Raw genomic sequence first — 19,246 nt, forward strand, 5'->3', positions numbered from 1 at the left:
GCATGGAGATGCTCGGCGCCTATCATATACTTCACACGTTACTATCAATTCTGATACACAATCAATGAATTAAACATTCCGTTACACTTGCTGATCAACAAAAACATTCCTTTACACAAAAACTCCCTTGAATTCCTCTCTCTCTCTCTCTCTCTCTCTCTCTCTCTCTCCCCCCTTTTACGTCGGAGAACCAATCTCTCTCCTCTTTTCTATTCAACCCCTTTTCCCACCTTTGTAGGAGAAAGAAAAAAAAGGAGAATCGGAGAACCAGTCAAAACGAACCCAAAATTCCGTTACCAGTTGAAGGAAAAAGAGAGAAAAGGAGAGTCCACCGACTATTCCGGGAGGTATACATATAGCCTTCAAGCATATCAACAAAATCTCCCTCCCTCCCCCTCCTGATTTCACTCGCCGTGTCTTCTTTACATTGCCCCGCCACAAACTCATTCCCACCGCCCCCCACAATGGAAGAAACCCCCTCTCTCTCCTCTTTCTCTCTCTTTCTCTAGCGCTCGGATTTTCCAGTTTTTCAGGGAAATCCGAGCAAGAGAAAGAGATCCTCGTACCCCTTCCGGTTGTCAGGATTTGAGGGGGTTGTCTCGAACTCGAGGCAAAGAAAGGAAGAAAAAGGTGAAGTTTGAAAATTTTCTCTTTCTCTAGTTTGGTTTGAGAAGAAAGAGACAGAAATTTAAGCTCTGTTTAAAACTTGTGGAAAGAAAAAAAAGGTTGAAAAAATTCAAAGAACAGCTTTTGCTAAAATTCGAGTAGTATCTTTAATTTTTCCTTTCTTTTTCCTTCTTTTCCACGAGCTTCAAACAAAGCATTACAATTATAGTGCTTGAGAATCGTAAAATTTTCTTCACGTTTTCGTTGTGCTTTCCTTCGTAATTATTCTCTCATTTTTCACGAGTTCCAAATAAGCCATATCGATATTCGAAATTCGATTTATGTTATGTTAGAAAAGTAAATTGTCAAGAACCTGATTCTCATTCAATTTCAAAACTTTCAGGGGTTCACTTTGTCAATTGAAACCGACCGATGACACGTCAGATAGTCCTCCGTCACCCGTCGTCGATGACTAGGCGGCGGCCGCTGCTTTTGGCCTCCACCAAGTCGTCGTCGTCCTCGTCCTTATCAAAAACGTTTTCGTCGTCATCCACCGCCAATGGGAGGAGGAGCGTGGGGTTCGGAGAGGTGGCGGGCGGGACGGCGGCGGAGTGCGCGGCGGTGTGCTGCTGCTGCCCGTGCGCCCTCGTCGACTTCCTCGTGCTGACCGTTTACAAGCTTCCGGCCGGGCTGTGCCGGAAGGCCCTGAAGCAGAAGCGCCGCAGCCGGCTGATGAAGAAGGGGCTGTTGCCGCAGCCGAGCAGCCGCCACTGCGGGTGCGGCTGCGACGACACGGAGCTCCAGATCCACCCTGTCGCAGCCATCAGCGAGTCGATGATGGCGGCCGACAAGGTCTTGGAGTCGGTGCAACCGGATGAAGATGTGATGCAGCTGGAGAAGGAAATGTGGGAGAGGTTTTACGGCGCAGGGTTCTGGAGGAGTCCCTCTCAAAAGAGTAACCTTTAAAGCTGCATGTGTTTGGGTTGTGGTTTGTGGAGGAGCAATGATACGGACACGTCTGCGCACAGATCTAACATAGATGTGTTTCGAATTATTTGATGCACGTGGGTCATATACAGTAATCTTCGGAAGGTTTCGGATATATTTATGTTTGAATTTGCGCACAGATCTCTGTCTCCGTAGCATTTTTGTATGTAAAGTAATGATGCTGAAAGGAAATAATTAAAAACAACCAAGTTAAGATTTTTTCTTTCTTTCATTACCCATTTCTTTCCTTTTCTCTTTGAGATTTTTTTTTTTGCTTTTCATTTTTTGCGAGCTTATTGAAGATTTTGTACATGAATTGAGGTGTATGTATTGCAATCTTATGTTTGTGCTGTATATATATAAAAATCAAGAGACTTTTATGGTTTAAGGATTGTTTGCACTTTTATCACTGTATCATGTTGATGGGGACATGAAGTTTTTCAATAAGAAATTTACAATAATTGAAAAATCTAGTTTTGGGGTTTTTTTTGGGACAAGTAAGATCATCCTAGTTATATTAATACGGAAGTAAAGTATACTAGATCTAAAACAATCAAACAAAATACTAGAAAAGTCGTGTGACACCAGACGCCAGAGTCGGACCCATCAATCACACTCGTGAAGGTGGATGGAATGGCCTGGCAAGACCGCAACCACCTTGAGAGTCTAAGAGCATATGTAATCTAATTTAATTTCCGAAAAAGTTCGGAGTACAATTTTTTCTACCAACAAAAACAAGTTGATCATATATTTAATGGGAAAAAAAACATAAGTATTATACAGAAGGGGATCAATTCTCTCCCACTACTATATATTAACATAGGAAAAATAGTTTTTTCTTGATGTATAGGCCACATTCCACTAAAATTCTTATTTTATAAATACTTATTATTTTTCGATTTACGAAATAAGTCATTCTCTCACGATACACTCCTTAGAGGAACGGGATAAGAAGTCAAACGTAGGTGTGCAAACTATATTTTAGATGGTGTGCAATATTGGTCCCTTGACTAATTTAGCAAACATAATTCTTTCAGACAAAAAACACAAGTTCTCTGATTCGCTTTCAGTACCCTCTTGCTGCATGTCATTATTTACTGCATCCCAGTGGCCTTTGACACAAAATTTGTGGTTTTCATTTTCCTTTACCATGGAAAGATTTACAAATTAAAACCCATAAAACCGACGTAAAGATATGATTCGTATTGGTGTATTGGTTAATTTATCTGCAACTTCTGCCTGAAAGTCTTTATGGAACTCAATGCAGGATGTGTACATAGTCGGAGGAAACATCAACTCCAACAACAAAGAGAAAGGAAACGTTTTTGCTATTCCTTCGAACGAATATGCAGAATTCAATATGCTTCTTGATCCTTTGGCTGCAAAGACGTTATTCCATTCCGGGCTTAATGTTACCCTACTCCGGCTTGGAATTCAGCGTAAAGTTGGTGCATTTCCTAAAGATTTTAGAAAGGCTGCATGTGACGAAGAGGACGCCAGAAGCATTTTCGCAAGGCGGTTGATATCAAGGCTGCACCGGTTGCAACTAGAGCATCATAGATATCAGCATATGGTATGGCACGCAACTGTCGTTGTAAGGAATTTATGCTATTAGCTTGGCTAATCTCATAAACGAAAAGAAAAGAAAAAGCTTAGCTAATGAATCAGCAAATCGTTTTCTGTTTTTCATTTCATTTCCAGAGAAAACAAAAATCTTGCATTGGTATGTTTCCAGGCAATGTTTTTGATGAAAGAACCAACGTTTAGAATTACTCTTGGCCGCATAGAATTACTTCTGGGCACAAAGAATTACACTTGGCCGCGTAAAATTACTCCTGGCTCCAAAGAATTACACTTGGTCGTGTAGAATTATTCCTGGCCGTAAAGAATTACACTTGGCCGCAAAAAATTACACATGGCTGCGTAGAATTACTTTTGGCCGCGTAAAATTACTCCTGACAGCAAAGAATTACACTTGGCCGCAAAGAATTACACCTGGCCGCATAGAATTACTTCTGGCCGCGAAAAATTACTTCTGGCCTCGAAGAATTACTCACTTGCCTGTAGAATTACTCTTGGCCGCGAAGAATTACTCTTGGCCGCAAATAATTACACTTGGCTGCATAGAATTACTCCTGGCCTCGTAGAATTACTCCTGGCCGCAAAGAATTACACTTGGCCGCGAAAAATTACTTTTAGCCGCAAAGAATTACTCTTGGCCGCGAATATATAATTGGAAACACCAAAACTATGTTTTATGAATTCTGGAAAACTGAGTACACAAAGATGAAGAGACACGATAATTATGGGTGTTTTCGGACTTCTGATTATATAGAATTACAAAAATGCAAACGAAAGCAACACCATAACGGCATTTTGCAGAAGGTTTTAGTCTAGCCTTTGAAACCAAATCTCATTTTTCTGCAGGACACATTTCTGGGGGAAATTCTTGGTGCCATAACCTTGGGTGCCGATCATTCTAAAACCAAATTATAATCTGAATCTGAAAAGCTCTTTCAGAAATAATTTTCGAATTTTACATTCTTCAGTTTATATCCGATAATGCAGACGAAATCTAATTCATACTCAACCCTCAAACACTTAAAATCTGAAAACACCATTATGCAAATGTGGCGGTTGAATATATTTGTGTAAATACTATGCCCTGTTTTCTCTCTCAATGTTTCGATAGTCTAAATGTGTTAATTTCGTATTCATGACATTAACTATTTCAATTTTTTTTGATTATCTTATAGAATCATGGACGAGGCTTAAAAAAAGTCAATTACATTGCAAAATTTGTTAACTAGCTTGAACAATATTCCTTCGATTTCAGGGACTACGAGATAGACAATTTTCATCCTATCATGCTAAAGAAGAGTATATTTTTAAAAAGGCTGGCCTCAACATATTCTCCACTATTTCTTCCAAAAGGGTATTACTAAATTAGTATGCCGGTTTTATGGTGGCACATTTTTACTACTATATGAGGTTTTGTACATGTATTGTTAATTAATAGATCAGTTAGTAGAGTTAACGTAATTTCTGAACACCCTATTACAATTTTTTGGAGCCGTCATTGCATTGCAAATTACTTTTTATTTTTCAATCACCCAACAAAAGTGAATGATAATATTTTTATGATTTTATCACATAATTTGTCTTATATAAATGGTTGGATGTACCACGTAGACAACGTAAGATAATAGTCCTAGAATGTTGATTGCTGGCTAAGGCTACGTTCTTTTAAACTTATCTTAAAATAAGTTGGTTTGTTATTATTTGAATTTTTTTCACATTTCTTAATTTTGTGCCAAACTTTTGTGAATTATTGATTCGTCTCGACGAAAAGAATTGATAAATTTTTTTTTTTATCCAAATATTTTAAGAAATAACCACTTATTTCAAAACTAACAAATACAAAAAAATTCAACTAATGACAAACCAATTTATTTTAAGATAAGTTTAAAAGAACGCAGCTTAATTAGTCGTCAACAAAGCATGTAGGGCCAAAAGAACAAGTGGTGGCATATAAGCATGAGGTGGAGGTGACACATGTTCTAAGTTCCAACCCACGCTGCGGCCACGTGTGTGTGTGTGTGTGTGTATGTATGTGTGTATATATATATATATATGTTGTAAGTGGCCCTCGTAGCACAAAAGTGGTCGTGCCGGAGTGGTTATCGGGCATGACTAGAAATCATGTGGGCTCTGCCCGCGCAGGTTCGAATCCTGCCGACCACGTTTTTCCCTACTTTTTATACAAATCCTCTCCGATCCAAGACAGTGCTGATCTGGGCCGTCATTTGTAGATTCAATGTTCATGTTTTAACATAAACTCGTCGTACACATTTTATCATAATTCTGCCGGCGTGGCTATCCCAGCTGGCGCTTTTAGCTTCAAAATTGTGCTTTACTACTTTTCTACTACATAATTAATTGGAAGAATATGATCAGTTGGTATATATAGTGCACTATACAACAGACTTTATATATATTTTAGATTTTATAATTTAGCTAATCATTTAAACTTGGAAAAATGACGGGCAATGACGTGTTTTGATAATTAATACCCGCCAATGACATTTTCAACATTAACAAATGTTCTCAGCATGTCCTTGCGTGGGTATTAATTACTATATCAAAACACGACCTGAACCGTCATTTTCCCTTTAAACTTCCTAATGGGTGTGAAGAAGTAAGGGTGTAAATTTGTTGCGACAGAAGACTTTTTAAGCTAATCAGGTTTTATTTTGTTACTATTAGTTTTAGGCAAATGCTAACTAATGCCTCCGGGCACAAGTTAAGATGTAACAAAAATGGAATATGCATAAGTTAAGGTGAAATAAATATGGAAGGTGCACTAAATATGAAATATGCACAAACGAACAAGGAAACAATTATCAGCGAGTAGCATTTTATGTCACAACTGATTTCTACGGAATATTTTTTATTCTTGTACATCAAATTAATGCCAATACCATATTGGCCCGACTTAGACTTATATTCGGGGTTGATTTCGATCTCCACTTCATCTTCCCTTTTCCACTTTGTCTTCATGTTTCTTAACTTGTGCCCCGGAAATACTTGTTAGCAGAATTGTTAATTTTATAATCTTCGTATTTTTAATTTCTAAAACTAAAATACGCTTGTATTGGGCATCATTCAATAAATCGGGATTTGGAGACGTTTTCAAGGCTGCAATGGTGCTTGGATCCTAGGCTATTATGGGAAACTATCAAGCAGGCAGCCCAAGCCTCGAATCGGAGCATCGGGCTATATATACATGGGTCTCACAATTATAATGGAGAAAGGAATCGCCAATGTCAAAATTGAAACGGACTCCCTCCTTGCTGTGAGACTTATCAATGGAGAGATACTGCCATTGTTCACGATCATGCAGCACTAGTTGATGACTCAAAAAGCCTCATGATCGCTATTCAAAAAAAAGAAAAAAGAAAATAAAGCCTCATGATCCGAACATGGGCCACCATCAGGGACGGATTAACACGAGGGCACGTGTCTCCATTCGAACGCGTGCTCTCATTTAAAATTAAAATAATTTTTTTAATAATTTTGTATAAATTAGCATAATTATGAAAAATGTGCTAATATATAAACACACACTTGCATATATCTCGAAAATGTACATATAGAATTAGTTTTATTCCTGAATTTCATCAAATGATGCATTTATACGTACTTGTTGCTTTACGAGCTGTTTGTGTATTTGGAGCTAATTCTTTCTTGATTCTCTTTATTTATAACTGTTTGAGAGAAATATTTTAAAATAATGTTATAAACAAAATTAGCTCGATCATTCTAAAACTTGTCGATGTTCATTTAAAACATACTTTAAAAAATTTGTTTGAGATTTTGTGCTTATTTTAAACTAATTTAACTTAAAGTACGAGTTATAAATTTTTGTAGTTAATAATGCATGCCTTAATTTTGTACAATTTTACCGTGGTTGACTAAAAAAAATAAACTTTCGCTATTATAATTAAAAGGTGTCTCCATTAGGTTATATTCCTAGATCCGTCACTGGCTACCATAATCTACATTCCCAGACTGGTCAATCAGAGCGTAGACAACCTTGCCAAGCTTGGAGCTGAGCAAGAAGAAAGACTATTGGACTCCGTTCGTTTTTGGGATTTTAGATTTAGATTTGTAGGTAATGAGTGTAGAGAGAAATAGAGTGATGATTGAAAATAAGAATAATGATTGAAAAGTGATAAAAAGACTAATGATTGGAGATAAGGTAATGACTGAAGAGAAAAATAGAATAATAATTAAAATTTAAAATTCAAAACCTTTAAACGAACGAGGTTTTGGTGACCTAAGACATCCCCGTTGCCACAATGCCATTTATTCGAAAAGACATATTGGGGGTTGGACACCTCCTGGACAAAGGATGCATTGCCTGTTGTATTTCCTTTGTGCTTGCTTCTACTAGTACTAGCTACACTATCTTAATGAATTTTCGAAGTATCTAAAAAAAAGTAATTAATTTTGTCACTGTTCTTTTTTCACGAAACAAATTACCGAATAGACACACGAAGGGACATGTCGTTAGAGAAAAGAAAAATAGCATGTAACAGTTTAAACTTTAAAGTGGAAGAGTGTAAATTGGCCATAGTTTGAGGGGTTTAATACAATTTACCCAAAGAAATACTCCCAATTGATCAAAAAAAGTAAACGGCCGTTGATCCCTCGATCAAATTTCTATAGGCTCTCCTAGTTACCAAGAAGATTCTAGCCGTGTAATCTCACCGCCGTCACCTCAACCACAAACCACCACCTTTGGCGGCGGCGCTCCGATCAATGGCTTCTACTCTAAGACTCTCGATCGCGGCCCTGTCGCTGTCCCTGTTGGCGCTCTTGGCGGAGCCGAGCAGCAACACGAACCCAGTCTACTCGCCGTGCTCGGACACGACGGTTCAGAAATCCGACGGGTTCAGCTTCGCGATCGCGTTCGCGACCCGAACCGCCTTCTTCGTCAACACCACCGTCCAGCTCTCCCCCTGCGACAGGCGGCTCTCTCTCTCCTCGTCCAACGCCGAGATCGCTCTATTCCGCCCCAAGGTCGACGAGATCTCTCTCCTCACCATCAACACCAGCAACGGCTTCACTCCGGTATAACACTAATCTCACTCCCTCTCTCGCCATGTAAGTGAAATCAATGTGTCTCTGTGTATTTACAGAGAACTTATTTATAGAGAACTGAAGTTGGATCTTCAGTAGTCATGTTTTAGGGTTTCGAAAGTAAGAGCAAGTCCGCCCCCTTGATGCCAAAAGGACATTGTGAAAGTCATTTTTCCCCCCGAGTACAGTAGATAGGAATTGTTTGCGCTAGATTATACTTACTGTCTGTCTGTGCAAACTGCCCCAATCTGGCTGGAAAACGCTATCTTTATTAGATCCGCGGTGCCTCCTAACTGCAAAGGAAGGGCTTATTGAAGGTGCATCAGGGATTGGAACAGGAGGAATCGAGCAAGCCATTCCCGGCAGCAAGACCGGCATCATACGGCTCCTTCCCGGGCTTCTGTTGTCGGCCCTTGTCATTAGACCACTATCAATGCATATATTTGAAGCCTGGACTCTCAAATCTTTTGCTTTTTGAGTGGTGGCGAACAATGCTGCTTTTGGTGCGGGAGATTCCTGCCCATAGGGCCCGGCCCGGTTCCCACCCGAAAGAACGGCTCGCTAGCTAGCCGAACTAGTTGGGGCCCGATCTGGACACATTATGAAAAGCATGCCTTTCGAACTGAACGCAACGCCCGTCTTTCAAATCAGAAGGAAAAATGGGCTTGTTGGGAAGAAAGATGGAGTGCGGCCTGTAGAGCACACGTAACGCACAGTCGGGTTGATCACGCAGCGGATCTCTCTCTCTTTCTACCCAAAATTAGCAATGTCACGGTGCCATTTTAGCACAATCGCTCATCTAGACCATTGAACTAAACCTATCTTGATCTCGTCAACACCACCACCGGCTTCACTCTGGTGTAGTACTAATCCCACCTCTTACACTCCCTGTCTCTTCCTATGTGTAAATTACCAGTATAAACCCGTGCTATGCACGGCAATTGAAAGGAAAAGACGAAATAACAAAGATTTTGATGATATGATGTGTTCTTACCGTAAGATATCTGAATCAAGATGGATAGGTAAATATATTTGATTGCCCCCCTAACTATTAGTGTTTTTTTTCTCCAAATTCTAAGTTATTCTTATGGTTTGGACCAATTGGATTTTATAATAGTTAAAACAGAAATGTATCTAGACATATAGGTTAGGCCACATGTCGCAGAGCTTTTCACGAAAACAACCCTGTGATACTATATAGTCTAGATGTATGTATATGGGTGTATTTCCTGAGAACTGATGTTGGATCTTCCTTGGTCAAGTTCTAGGGTTTTGAAAGTAGAATCTTTTGGGGAATGAAGTGAAAGAGTGAAGGGAAGTTTGTTTGTATTTCGTTGTTATTACTAATTTGCACTGAACATGCCTTAAGTAAATTATTCTTTTTCGAAACTGGACAGACCTTTACCAAAATCTAAACGATTGTTTCATTCATCAGTCACTTTTTGGGGTCAGGATCGATAAGTAGAAGTCATAAAATTTGTCACTTCTTCTGTTTCATTTCAATAGTGATTCACCCAACATAGAAAGCAACTAGAGCATAGCTAGTATCCGGCCTGAAGCTCTTGAACTAGAGGAGGCACCTTAGCTTGCTGAAACATAAATTTAGCTCTGATATGATTCTCGTTCCCAAGTTTAATCGTTGAGGCCATGGTGCCTACAAGAGCAAGGATAGATAGACCATCATCGAATCATGGTTAAGAGGTCTTTGGTCAACCCTGTTAGCACGCCTCCACCTCCCAAAGTTAATCAGTCAAAAGGAAAGATAGTCATCAGATCTGCTTTAGCAAGGCTTTAAACGAATGCCTTGTTGAGCTTTGAAGTTATTATTGCTACTGTAACTGCGGCCACAGAAATAAGAAACTTCTGTTTGACTTCGGATTGTTTTTCAATAATTACTTTCTGGGCCGGAGTCTAGACGAGCAAGCAGAGCCCAGGAAACAGGGAAGCCCGACGTAGTGCAGTTGGGAATGACTGGTTGCAGCTTGGAAGGGATAAGAATTTTGTTAAGTTTTTGGTGCTATGGTTTTGATCATTGGAATGAATGATTGCTGAAACAGGAAAGGAAGAGAGAGGGTGACTTGAGGGCAAGAAAAGAGGTGTCCAGTGGCGGAGCTAGAATTTTGCCCCTAAGGGGGGCCAATCTAAGAGAAGTATTTTCATCGGAGGATGTACTCAATATATCGTGTAACTTTTGTAGTACAATACCATATCTGGCATGAGATTGTTTTGTTTTCTGTTGACAATCGCAATGCCCATGTGTGCTTATTTTCGTCCATGAAAGAAATTGAGATAATTTTACACAATAATATAAAATAACTTTAATTTATAACAAGATTAATCAACATAATTTATATTTTGTAGAGATTTCTATACTATTACATAATTTATAATCATATTACACATAGTATTAGTTAAAAAATTAATTTTTTGGGGGCCCAGGTCTCTCCATAGCTGCGTCATTGGAGGTGTCTGTACAAATCTCCATGTATGTACACGTATATGTAAGTGATTATGTGTTATTTAGATACGGTTGAGGTGTGGAAATTGTTGTTTAGTAGGGATACAGAAAACTGAGCTGAGATCTTTACGGGGCCAGCTCTAGTATTTTGATAATTGGGATCTGTTTGGTTTTGTGAAAATTGGAAAAGAAAGTTCCAATTGGTGTTCCATTGTTTATTCAGACATCAAGGTGTAGAGGATCGCGTTTAATCAGGGCAATCCCAACTCTTCACTACATCTCTATCCTTCTCCCTGTCTGGACACGTGTGTAAGCATATGTTCCGGGTATTTTTGAAGTACTGGTTATTAGGTAATCCTCTATTTTGATGATTATGATCTCTTCGTTGCTGCGTAAAACAAGAAGAGACTTGAGTAAAGGAGAATTCTAATTTTGGGGCGCTAGGGTTTTGATTTGTTGGATTTGGATGATTGTTGAAAGAGCTGACAAGAGGAAGAGTGGAGCAAAAATTCCGAACATGTGAATGTAGACCTCGAGAAGTGGAAAGGGCTGCATGAAGCATGGAAAAAGACGTGTTAACCTTTTGGTGGTGTTTTTGTTCTTGTATGACAAATTGTAGTTAGGTTATGAGGCATAGCTATGATGTTGGGGTACCTACTAAGTACTGACTAAGTTGCTGTTTGATTGGATATCAAAATGGAATTATGCAATTAAGTGCTGTATCCGGTTCTGTCTTTTAGCAGTCCTATCCCTAAGTTATCTTGCTTGTTTTTCTGTTTTAGTTTAAAGTTTCGTGTTAGGCCAGGCATGGTTTAGGGCCTTTAGGCAATGTTGTTGTCTGTATACTGCATCAAGCTATCTTATAAAGCTTAACTTTTTTTTTTTGATAAGTAAATAATTATATTAGAAACAAGGCATTAAGGGAATGCCGCCTGTATACAAAAAGAGGCCACAAGGCAAAAAGGCCCTATACTCTTCCACGCAAAAGGAAAAGCTCAAACCAATCTAAGAATTGGTCAAGAGAAGCATTACAAGCCCTCTTGTTCCAACTATACAAGCTATCCACCAAAAAACTCTTGATGCAACGATTTTTCAACCCCTTGGAAGCATCTAAAATTTCTTTCTCGCCATATGATCCACATCAAACAAAGAGGGATCAAATTCCAAACCCGCTGACTTTAGAATCGTATTTAGGCCTAGTGACCCTGTGAAATGACTCTACAGCCTTGTAGTGGTTAAAATGACTGAATGAGCAAACATACCAATAAATGCTTCACAAGGTCTAGCCTAACGGAAACATTTAGTGTTAAGCAAAATGCCATTTGGGAGGCTACGTAATAGCGTAAGAGAGAGACTTTGATCTACTAGTTGTTTGCTAAGTGCAAACTTTTTGAAATTCTCTTGCAGCATTTTAGTTTTGAAAATAAGCTTTCTAGAACTTTTTTTCCCCAAAACATAAAGATGTCTGTAGAATGCTGATATAAAAATGGTATAATTGTTACGAAAAGATGGGGGAGCTTTCTAGAGCTAAACAACCACCCTCGTTCAATATCAAAAGGGATTGTATGAGTGTTTAACTTGGGCTAACTCCATTTTGTCATTCTAACAACATATTAATCTTATTCTAAAAACATTTTGGCCGGTATGACTGGTGCGGTACGTGATTGACAACACTGATCTCGTGGGTACAACAATAACAGACCTAGAGTCGGTTTGAGTTTCTATTGTTTGTGAGAATAAAGTTGAGGAACCTTACTGAACCAAAAAAGAGAAAACTTGATTCTTGAATCTAGTTGAGCAAATTCAGTTGCATTTGGGTGGAGATGCAATAAAAAAGCTCTGCTAAAGGCTTTAGACTTTTACCCATTTCAGAAACAGAAGACCTGGCCTTAATTCACGCAACATAGGGGCTTCAAAGATGCTTTTATTGGAGCAAGCCTCAAATTGTGTGGAAGGAGTCTTACTTGTTGTAAGGTGGAGTCCCGATTGAAGAAAGTGACTAGGAGCTAAGTTATTCTTCCCACAATTCCTTCAAAATATATACAGGTCTTTGGATGCTCTGATTTTTGAAGCTTCAATTTCTTAGTTCAGAGAAAAGTTGAACGTTTTCTTTTTCCCTTCAGAAAGCAACTCCTCCGAAAAAAGACCATCTTTGTGATGGTGCATATAAGTTTGTACTCTTTTGTTTAAGGAGTCAAAGAGTATCCGTGTTCTTTGATTTTCTTGTTGTAAATTGAAGCCTGACTTAAAAAGACCTTTGTAATCTGTATGCTTATAGGTAGATCAGTGGTTTTCACAGCTAGTCGTAGTACGATTTGCGGTCAAGTGATTCTGTAAAAGTACTTGTTATATGTGGTGCACAGTGCACTTCTAATCTCTTGTAATTCATTGTGGATTTTCCAGGATTCTACTGGTGGGTACATGGTTGCATTTGCTGGTCAAAAATATGCTGCCATATCTTCACCTGCATTTGTTGCAAACAGTACATACACTGTAACCAGCTTTACTCTTGTAAGGATTGATGTTACACTTGCAATTTTTTACTTGAACTTATCCTCTGTTTGATATATTTGACATAATTTTTGTTGTGAATGCAGGTTCTTACATTCCAGAAGGGTAGGCTGCAAAACTTGTATTGGAAGAGAGACGGCTGTGCTTCATGCTCGGGCAACTCTAGCTTTGTGTGCTTGAATAACCAGGATTGTGCAATCAAAACAAACAGCTGTAAGAACCAAGGGGGTTCTGTGGATTGCAGCCTCGGGATACAACTGGCATTCTCCGGCACTGATAAGCATGAGGGTGTTTTCAACTCCTGGTATGAAGTGAGTAACCTTCGCCAGTACTCCCTCTATGGCCTCTATTCGAATCTCAAGGATTCTCTAACTAATCAGTATAACAGCTTCTTCTGATGAGTTTCAAGTGGTAATGTAGATTTCACTGTACCGTCGTTCCTATCCTCCTGATTTTTGTTTCGGTTGTTCTATCTTCATGTATTTCTTTCCATGTTATATTGTTACCGTTAATGTCTTCCTTGCTCAAAGAACTGCTACAGCATCTCCTTCCGGACCGTCCAAATTTGTGTAAATTTTTACCGTCTTGCGGGCTGTGTGATTATTTAAGAGAGGTTATTGGATGACCATTTTCTCAGTATGAATTTTTGGGCATATCTCTTCCTTGCATGGGCTCGATTAACAGAGTCTAGATGATATTAACTTGCTTGACGGTGGCGAAATTAGAGACAGTTGCTCTTTTTTTTTTTTCCGGTGCAACAGAAATGATTAGATTAAATCATAAATAAGTAGAGAGTGATTTCAGACATAGCAAAGGAGTTCAGCAAATAAGTGAACAAAGATAAAAACAGAGGGCTAGTCTCTGTATCTGCCAACTCCCATGGCTTCCTCGATAATGAAGTGTCAAACTGAAGGAGGCCCTCAGTAACTACCAGGGCTTCTTCTTGTTCGGCCCCCAACCTGGCTAGGTTGTCTGCACTTTGGTTTATCTAGAATCCGCCCTTCGAGGATGTTCGGCAAGGGAACCTTCAGATGACAGTTGCTCTTATGTGAGTGTAAAATGGGCGTGGTTGTAGAATGATTATCATATGCATTCTGTGTAGCCTAAGCCTTTTATCTAGGTGGATAGCTCGTGCCCAAATTCGCGGGTTTGACTGATTGGAGGGCGAGTATCATGTCCACAAATTTAAAAGGTCAAAATACCTTAACTTTTTGGTAGCCAACGATTGGCTGTCATCGTGTTGTAATTGATATTCTCCCCGTTGTATACTCATCTCGTTACATAGAAATTAAAATTTAAGAGTAAATGCTTTCGATTTTTTAAAATTCTCGTAGAAAGTTAAAGATTTCAATTAGTTTTCTAATGAAGCTAAAATAATTTATAAAATCCAAACATTTTTTTTTATTAAATTGCTTGTGTTGTAAAATATTTATATCTAATATAGGATTTTCTGTTAGCATAAATGAGTTCACAAAAATCTTAACCGTTTATTAAAGTAACCAAACAGTCGACAAGAATATTAATGGAGAACAGAATTAGAAAAGTCTGTGGGGTAGTCAAGGCACGTGAAACGTACTCTCTTTAGAAACAATACACCCCCTTTTGCCCCGGATTGAATACAACGACCTTTAAGTCCGTTTCTGTACACTGAGGCAAAATTCACGAACTGAAAATTTGCTCGAGGCTCAAAATACTTGTGCAAATGCTAAGTACTGCTTTCTTCTCTCTAGTAAAATCTCCATACGTGCATACATCTTTGCCTCCTATGTGGTATGGCTGATATTAAAGGGCGCTGCTATTCGCAGCCCTCTATTTACTCCCATAGCCCGTTAAAAATTTCCAATTATACTCGACAGTTAGTTATCGAAATTGAGATATATTTTCAGCGTCCAATTACCGAAATATAATATTTTTTTCAACAGATGTTTATCGAAAATGCATGTTCGGCAGTTGTTTACCGAAAGTTGAACATATTTTCGACATGTAGTTACCGAAATATAATCTTGTTTTCAACAGCAATTTACCGAAATGTTATTTATGATTTTCAACAATCATTTACCGAAATTTAGTGGGCTACGGGAGTAAATAGAGGGCTGCGAATAGCGGCGCCCATATTAAATATCAGAATGGGTGAGCATGCCAATTATTAAGGGAAAATTATAGTTACCCCCCTCTAACTAACCCTTGCGTACACTTACCCCTCTCCAATTTTTTTTGTGGCACTTAACCCCCTCAAACTAACTGAAATTCAAACGGTCATAACTTCAAACGGTCATAACTTCTTCGTCCAAAATCAAAAATATGCAAATTATATATCGATTTCGAGGTCTTGAAGTCAGCTTTCTAATAACACCAAAATCACATCATGATTCAAAGCACACAGAAAGTTATGATCAAAAGAGTAAGGGTTGGTAGACAGAAAGACCGTTTTGATCATAACTTTTTGTGTGCTTTGAATCGTGATGTGATTTTGGTGTATTAGAAAGCTGACTTCAAGACCTCGAAATCGATATATAATTTGCATATTTTTGATTTTGGACGAAGAAGTTATGACCGTTTGAAGTTATGACAGTTTGAATTTCAGTTAGTTTGAGAGGGTTAAGTGCCAAAAAAAAAGTTAGAGGGGGTAACTATAATTTGCCCTTTCAATGGCTTTGGTGAAAGGATCTGTGAATGCAATCTAATAAGGAGTTGAATTCGACTCAGATAAACAAAAAGCATCCAATGTGAAATACTCCGTAGAAAATGTTACAGAATTTAATGCATGAGACAAAATCCCAAACGGAATCAAACAGTTAAATGTCAAATTTATATACATACTAGTGTTAGGCGACGTGCATTTGCACTCTGTCGCATGCTCGTTCTCGGCGATTACTTGAAAAACTTGTGTCACGTTTTGCTCGTAACATTGACCTTTATGATTAACCACTGCACATCTATGGCTAAAATTAGCCTAAAAGTAGTAATTTTTAAGTCACAGTTTACCGTTGAACCAAAGAAGAGCAGCAATGCAACGAGTTCAGTGGTTGCTTCAGCGACCACCACCACGGCCGGTGAAGCAACCACCACCACGGCTGGTGGGGTGTGAGTTCAGTGGTTGCTTAAGCGACCACCACCATGGCCCGTGGGCCTTGGCCAGCTTCAGAGTGAAGATTCGAAAATTGCTTTTCGGGTGGCTTCCTTTCCTTCCACAAGTTCTGATGCATATTGTGGAATGGCGGGATGGAGAACTCAAAGCAGGAGAAGACGATCAGCCGATCTCAATATCGTATCGTCTACAGTTTCCTGTTATCATACTATAGTGGGATTTCAAAGAAATGGGCTTCATTTTTTAAGCTTCTCATTACCCGCAGGAGTCCCACTCCCACTGCCGTTAGCACCTTTTTTTATTTTATCTGTATTTCACTGGGTTACCTTTCCCACTTGGTCCTTTTTCTCAAAAAAAAAAAAAAAGTCAAATGAATTTGGATGCACTTTTTTTTTTTTGATCCACGAAAGAGTGGGAAGAGGCAACTAGCGTAGCAATCCCCTTTGGGCGCGGCCATAGGGGCTCCCGACCCGCTGTGGAATGTCCGGGAGGAAAAAACAGGGATCCTGACAAAAGGGGGAAGTGGAACTTGACTTGAAGTGTACGGTTTTGGCTGACATTTAACTAAATCGTGAAGTAGCAGTATTTGATGTACAAACATATGAACCAAAAACTAAACAAAAAAGGTAGATGAGTTGATTTGGGCACTCCGGTTAACAATTTGGGGAGTGACTTCTCGTAGACGCTGCAAATATGACAAGTCTTCAGTGTCATATCGAGAAGTCCACCACACCTTTCCAGCCTACATCCAAAAATTAGAAGTTCATGGCACAGATGTACGTATATTGGAAGAAGAGAAAAAACTGGAGAAATGAAAAAGAAAACACTTTGCACCGACTATTTGTACCAGAAAATCTAAGCCGGACAGGATAGGTTCCAAAGAGTCCAAAGCCATGTCAAGGTCTGAATGGCTGTTAATAAGAGGCAACTCCTGTCTCCCACAAGCTGTAATTAGAAATGTCACCTGGAATTACAGAGAAGCAGGACTGTGAAAGCACTTCTGATCTCAAATTCAAAACTAGTACAGAATAAAACAACCAAAAAGTACAGAAAAAAAAATGCATTAAATAAGTTTTTAGATAAAGAAAAAACTTACAATGAGATTTTTCTTATCACATGTAGGTCCAGTACATCTAGTTCCTTCCCCGCAAGTATCTCGGCAAAGGGACTTAATTTCTTCCATTGCTCGCGATATGCATTATCCAGAGATTTCCTCGAATTAAGGGACCCCCACATAGTGTTTACCTAAAAGGAGAGAATGTGAAGCATTACAACAAAATGTAGTTCTTGACTTATTTGACTATTGACAACCCAAGTTGCCTTCCCAATTTTTACTTTACATTTTAACGTTTCAAATCCATAAAAATTTCCACTTTTTATATGCTCTGCAGTCATATATATTTGTTCCTATTTTTGTAAACCCCATGCATTGCACAGGTGACTCTTAGCGTTTGATTACAATGTTTCTCAAATCTCAATATAGCCAATAATTCTGAGAACTTACTCCACTTATGCCAAGGATATACATTTAAAGGGTAACAACAAAAAATAGCTTTCCACTAATATCTACAGCCTTGCAGGTTTTCCAAACCATTTTGAAGAGTTTTCAAGGAGTGAAGAAGGAAGCGTCGTTTTGGATTCCCATACAACATTTACAAAGTGTTACCTGCAATATTGTGACTGATTCACACAACAGCATCCGTTGCGATTTTGTTTGAGTTATTTTGGGGGACATGCAAATGGTAAATGGCATGGGGTAATGCTACATGCCAAATAAAAACACATGAATCAAACAAAGTAGTTACAAGATTCTTTAGTCAAAACGCGTCGCTGAAGTGACCACAAACTTGAAGTTATATCATCATCAAAACAATTTCCTAGGCAATAGAAATTATACCAAGATAGCATAAAAAGACATAGGATGAGAGAAGAAAGGAGAGAGGAAAAGGAATTTTACTTACATTCGAGTAGGCAGCGAAACAAGAACCTTGATAATGGTGTATGCAAGTAATCGTGTCTACAATCAAAGGATATAACTACTACTCAGGGAAAAATCTGAAACTTATCAATTCTTATAAGTGCACCAAAATACCACACAGAAATACCACACAGAACCTGATACTCTCCGTCACATGTTCGTGAATATTGACTGCAAGTAAATAATTTTCAAAAAACATATGATACGGAAGATGGTAAGTTAAGTAACTTACCCAAAAAAAAGGAAGCAAGTGAGAACAGTTAAAGTTATAAAAAGCAACTTCTCAATCAAAACAAAAAAAAGTTCGAAGAAACACAAACCTGATAATGACAAATTTAAGCCACAATTAGTATGTGATTTCGTAGAGGGAAGGAAAAACTAAGGGACTATGAAGTCCATGGCCCCAGTCCATGTGAGGAATATAGCGGTGAAATAATTTCAAGAATTTGATTAAATAGTTCTCTCAATTAGTTCTACACATGATGGTCCCCTACTAATTTCATTCTTCTTCCTTTTCAGCATTCTTTCTTTGTCTTGTATTTCAAATAACTCCATTCACTGAAGATTGAAGAAATACGTGTGGCGAGGTGCTCTCTTCTCAAAACTAGTGGATTAGTACTTTCTCAATCATCTCCTCTCTCACAAAAACTATCAATGCCACCGACGATGCTGTGGGATGAGTTTTTGAAAAATTTTGTAGGGTTAAGAGTGAAGAGAAAAATGAGGATAATAATTAGAAGTATAGGTAATGATTAGAGAGAGATAGATAGAGAAATGAGAATAATGATTGAAAATAAGGATGAGTAATAATTGAAAGTAGGCATAATGAGTGTTTTATGAGTTGAGATTTTTTTTTAAAACGCTATCCAAACACGGCATAAGTGTTGGCTTTCACTGGTCTATCTTTTAAGTTCATATTTCAATCTTATTTTGTTTTGAAATTCAAAAGAAAAACGTTGGGTAAAGCTATATA

General features: G+C 38.5%; 4 protein-coding genes and 1 non-coding gene across 5 annotated transcripts; 4 read left to right on the forward strand and 1 right to left on the reverse strand.

The window, feature by feature from the left end:
* Positions 1–278: 278 nt before the first annotated feature.
* Positions 279–1,825, forward strand: LOC131318569 (uncharacterized). The gene is made up of 2 exons (XM_058348437.1): positions 279–630; positions 1,010–1,825. The coding sequence occupies exon 2, from the start codon at positions 1,039–1,041 to the stop codon at positions 1,570–1,572; it is 534 nt and encodes a 177-aa protein (XP_058204420.1). The 5' UTR covers positions 279–630; positions 1,010–1,038; the 3' UTR covers positions 1,573–1,825.
* A 1,026-nt stretch (positions 1,826–2,851) lies between these two features.
* On the forward strand, positions 2,852–4,089 carry LOC131321086 (nucleoside hydrolase 4-like). Its single transcript, XM_058352101.1, has 2 exons — positions 2,852–3,166; positions 4,021–4,089. Exons 1-2 carry the CDS (start codon positions 2,855–2,857, stop codon positions 4,087–4,089), a joined length of 381 nt encoding a protein of 126 aa, XP_058208084.1. The 5' UTR covers positions 2,852–2,854.
* A 1,166-nt stretch (positions 4,090–5,255) lies between these two features.
* On the forward strand, positions 5,256–5,337 carry TRNAS-AGA (transfer RNA serine (anticodon AGA)). The gene has a single exon. It is a non-coding gene; the product is annotated as a tRNA-Ser (tRNA).
* A 2,438-nt stretch (positions 5,338–7,775) lies between these two features.
* Positions 7,776–13,846, forward strand: LOC131318570 (uncharacterized). The gene is made up of 3 exons (XM_058348438.1): positions 7,776–8,229; positions 13,100–13,207; positions 13,294–13,846. Exons 1-3 carry the CDS (start codon positions 7,918–7,920, stop codon positions 13,603–13,605), a joined length of 732 nt encoding a protein of 243 aa, XP_058204421.1. The 5' UTR covers positions 7,776–7,917; the 3' UTR covers positions 13,606–13,846.
* Positions 13,847–16,792: 2,946 nt separating this feature from the next.
* Positions 16,793–18,932, reverse strand: LOC131318571 (uncharacterized). The gene is made up of 4 exons (XM_058348439.1): positions 18,257–18,932; positions 17,392–17,540; positions 17,143–17,259; positions 16,793–17,037 (listed from the first exon to the last, which is right to left on the reverse strand). Exons 2-4 carry the CDS (start codon positions 17,476–17,478, stop codon positions 16,909–16,911), a joined length of 333 nt encoding a protein of 110 aa, XP_058204422.1. The 5' UTR covers positions 17,479–17,540; positions 18,257–18,932; the 3' UTR covers positions 16,793–16,908.
* Between the last annotated feature and the right edge of the window lie 314 nt (positions 18,933–19,246).

The sequence above is a fragment of the Rhododendron vialii genome, chromosome 3a (assembly GCF_030253575.1).
Source record: "Rhododendron vialii isolate Sample 1 chromosome 3a, ASM3025357v1".
In the NCBI taxonomy this organism is placed as follows: domain Eukaryota; kingdom Viridiplantae; phylum Streptophyta; class Magnoliopsida; order Ericales; family Ericaceae; genus Rhododendron; species Rhododendron vialii.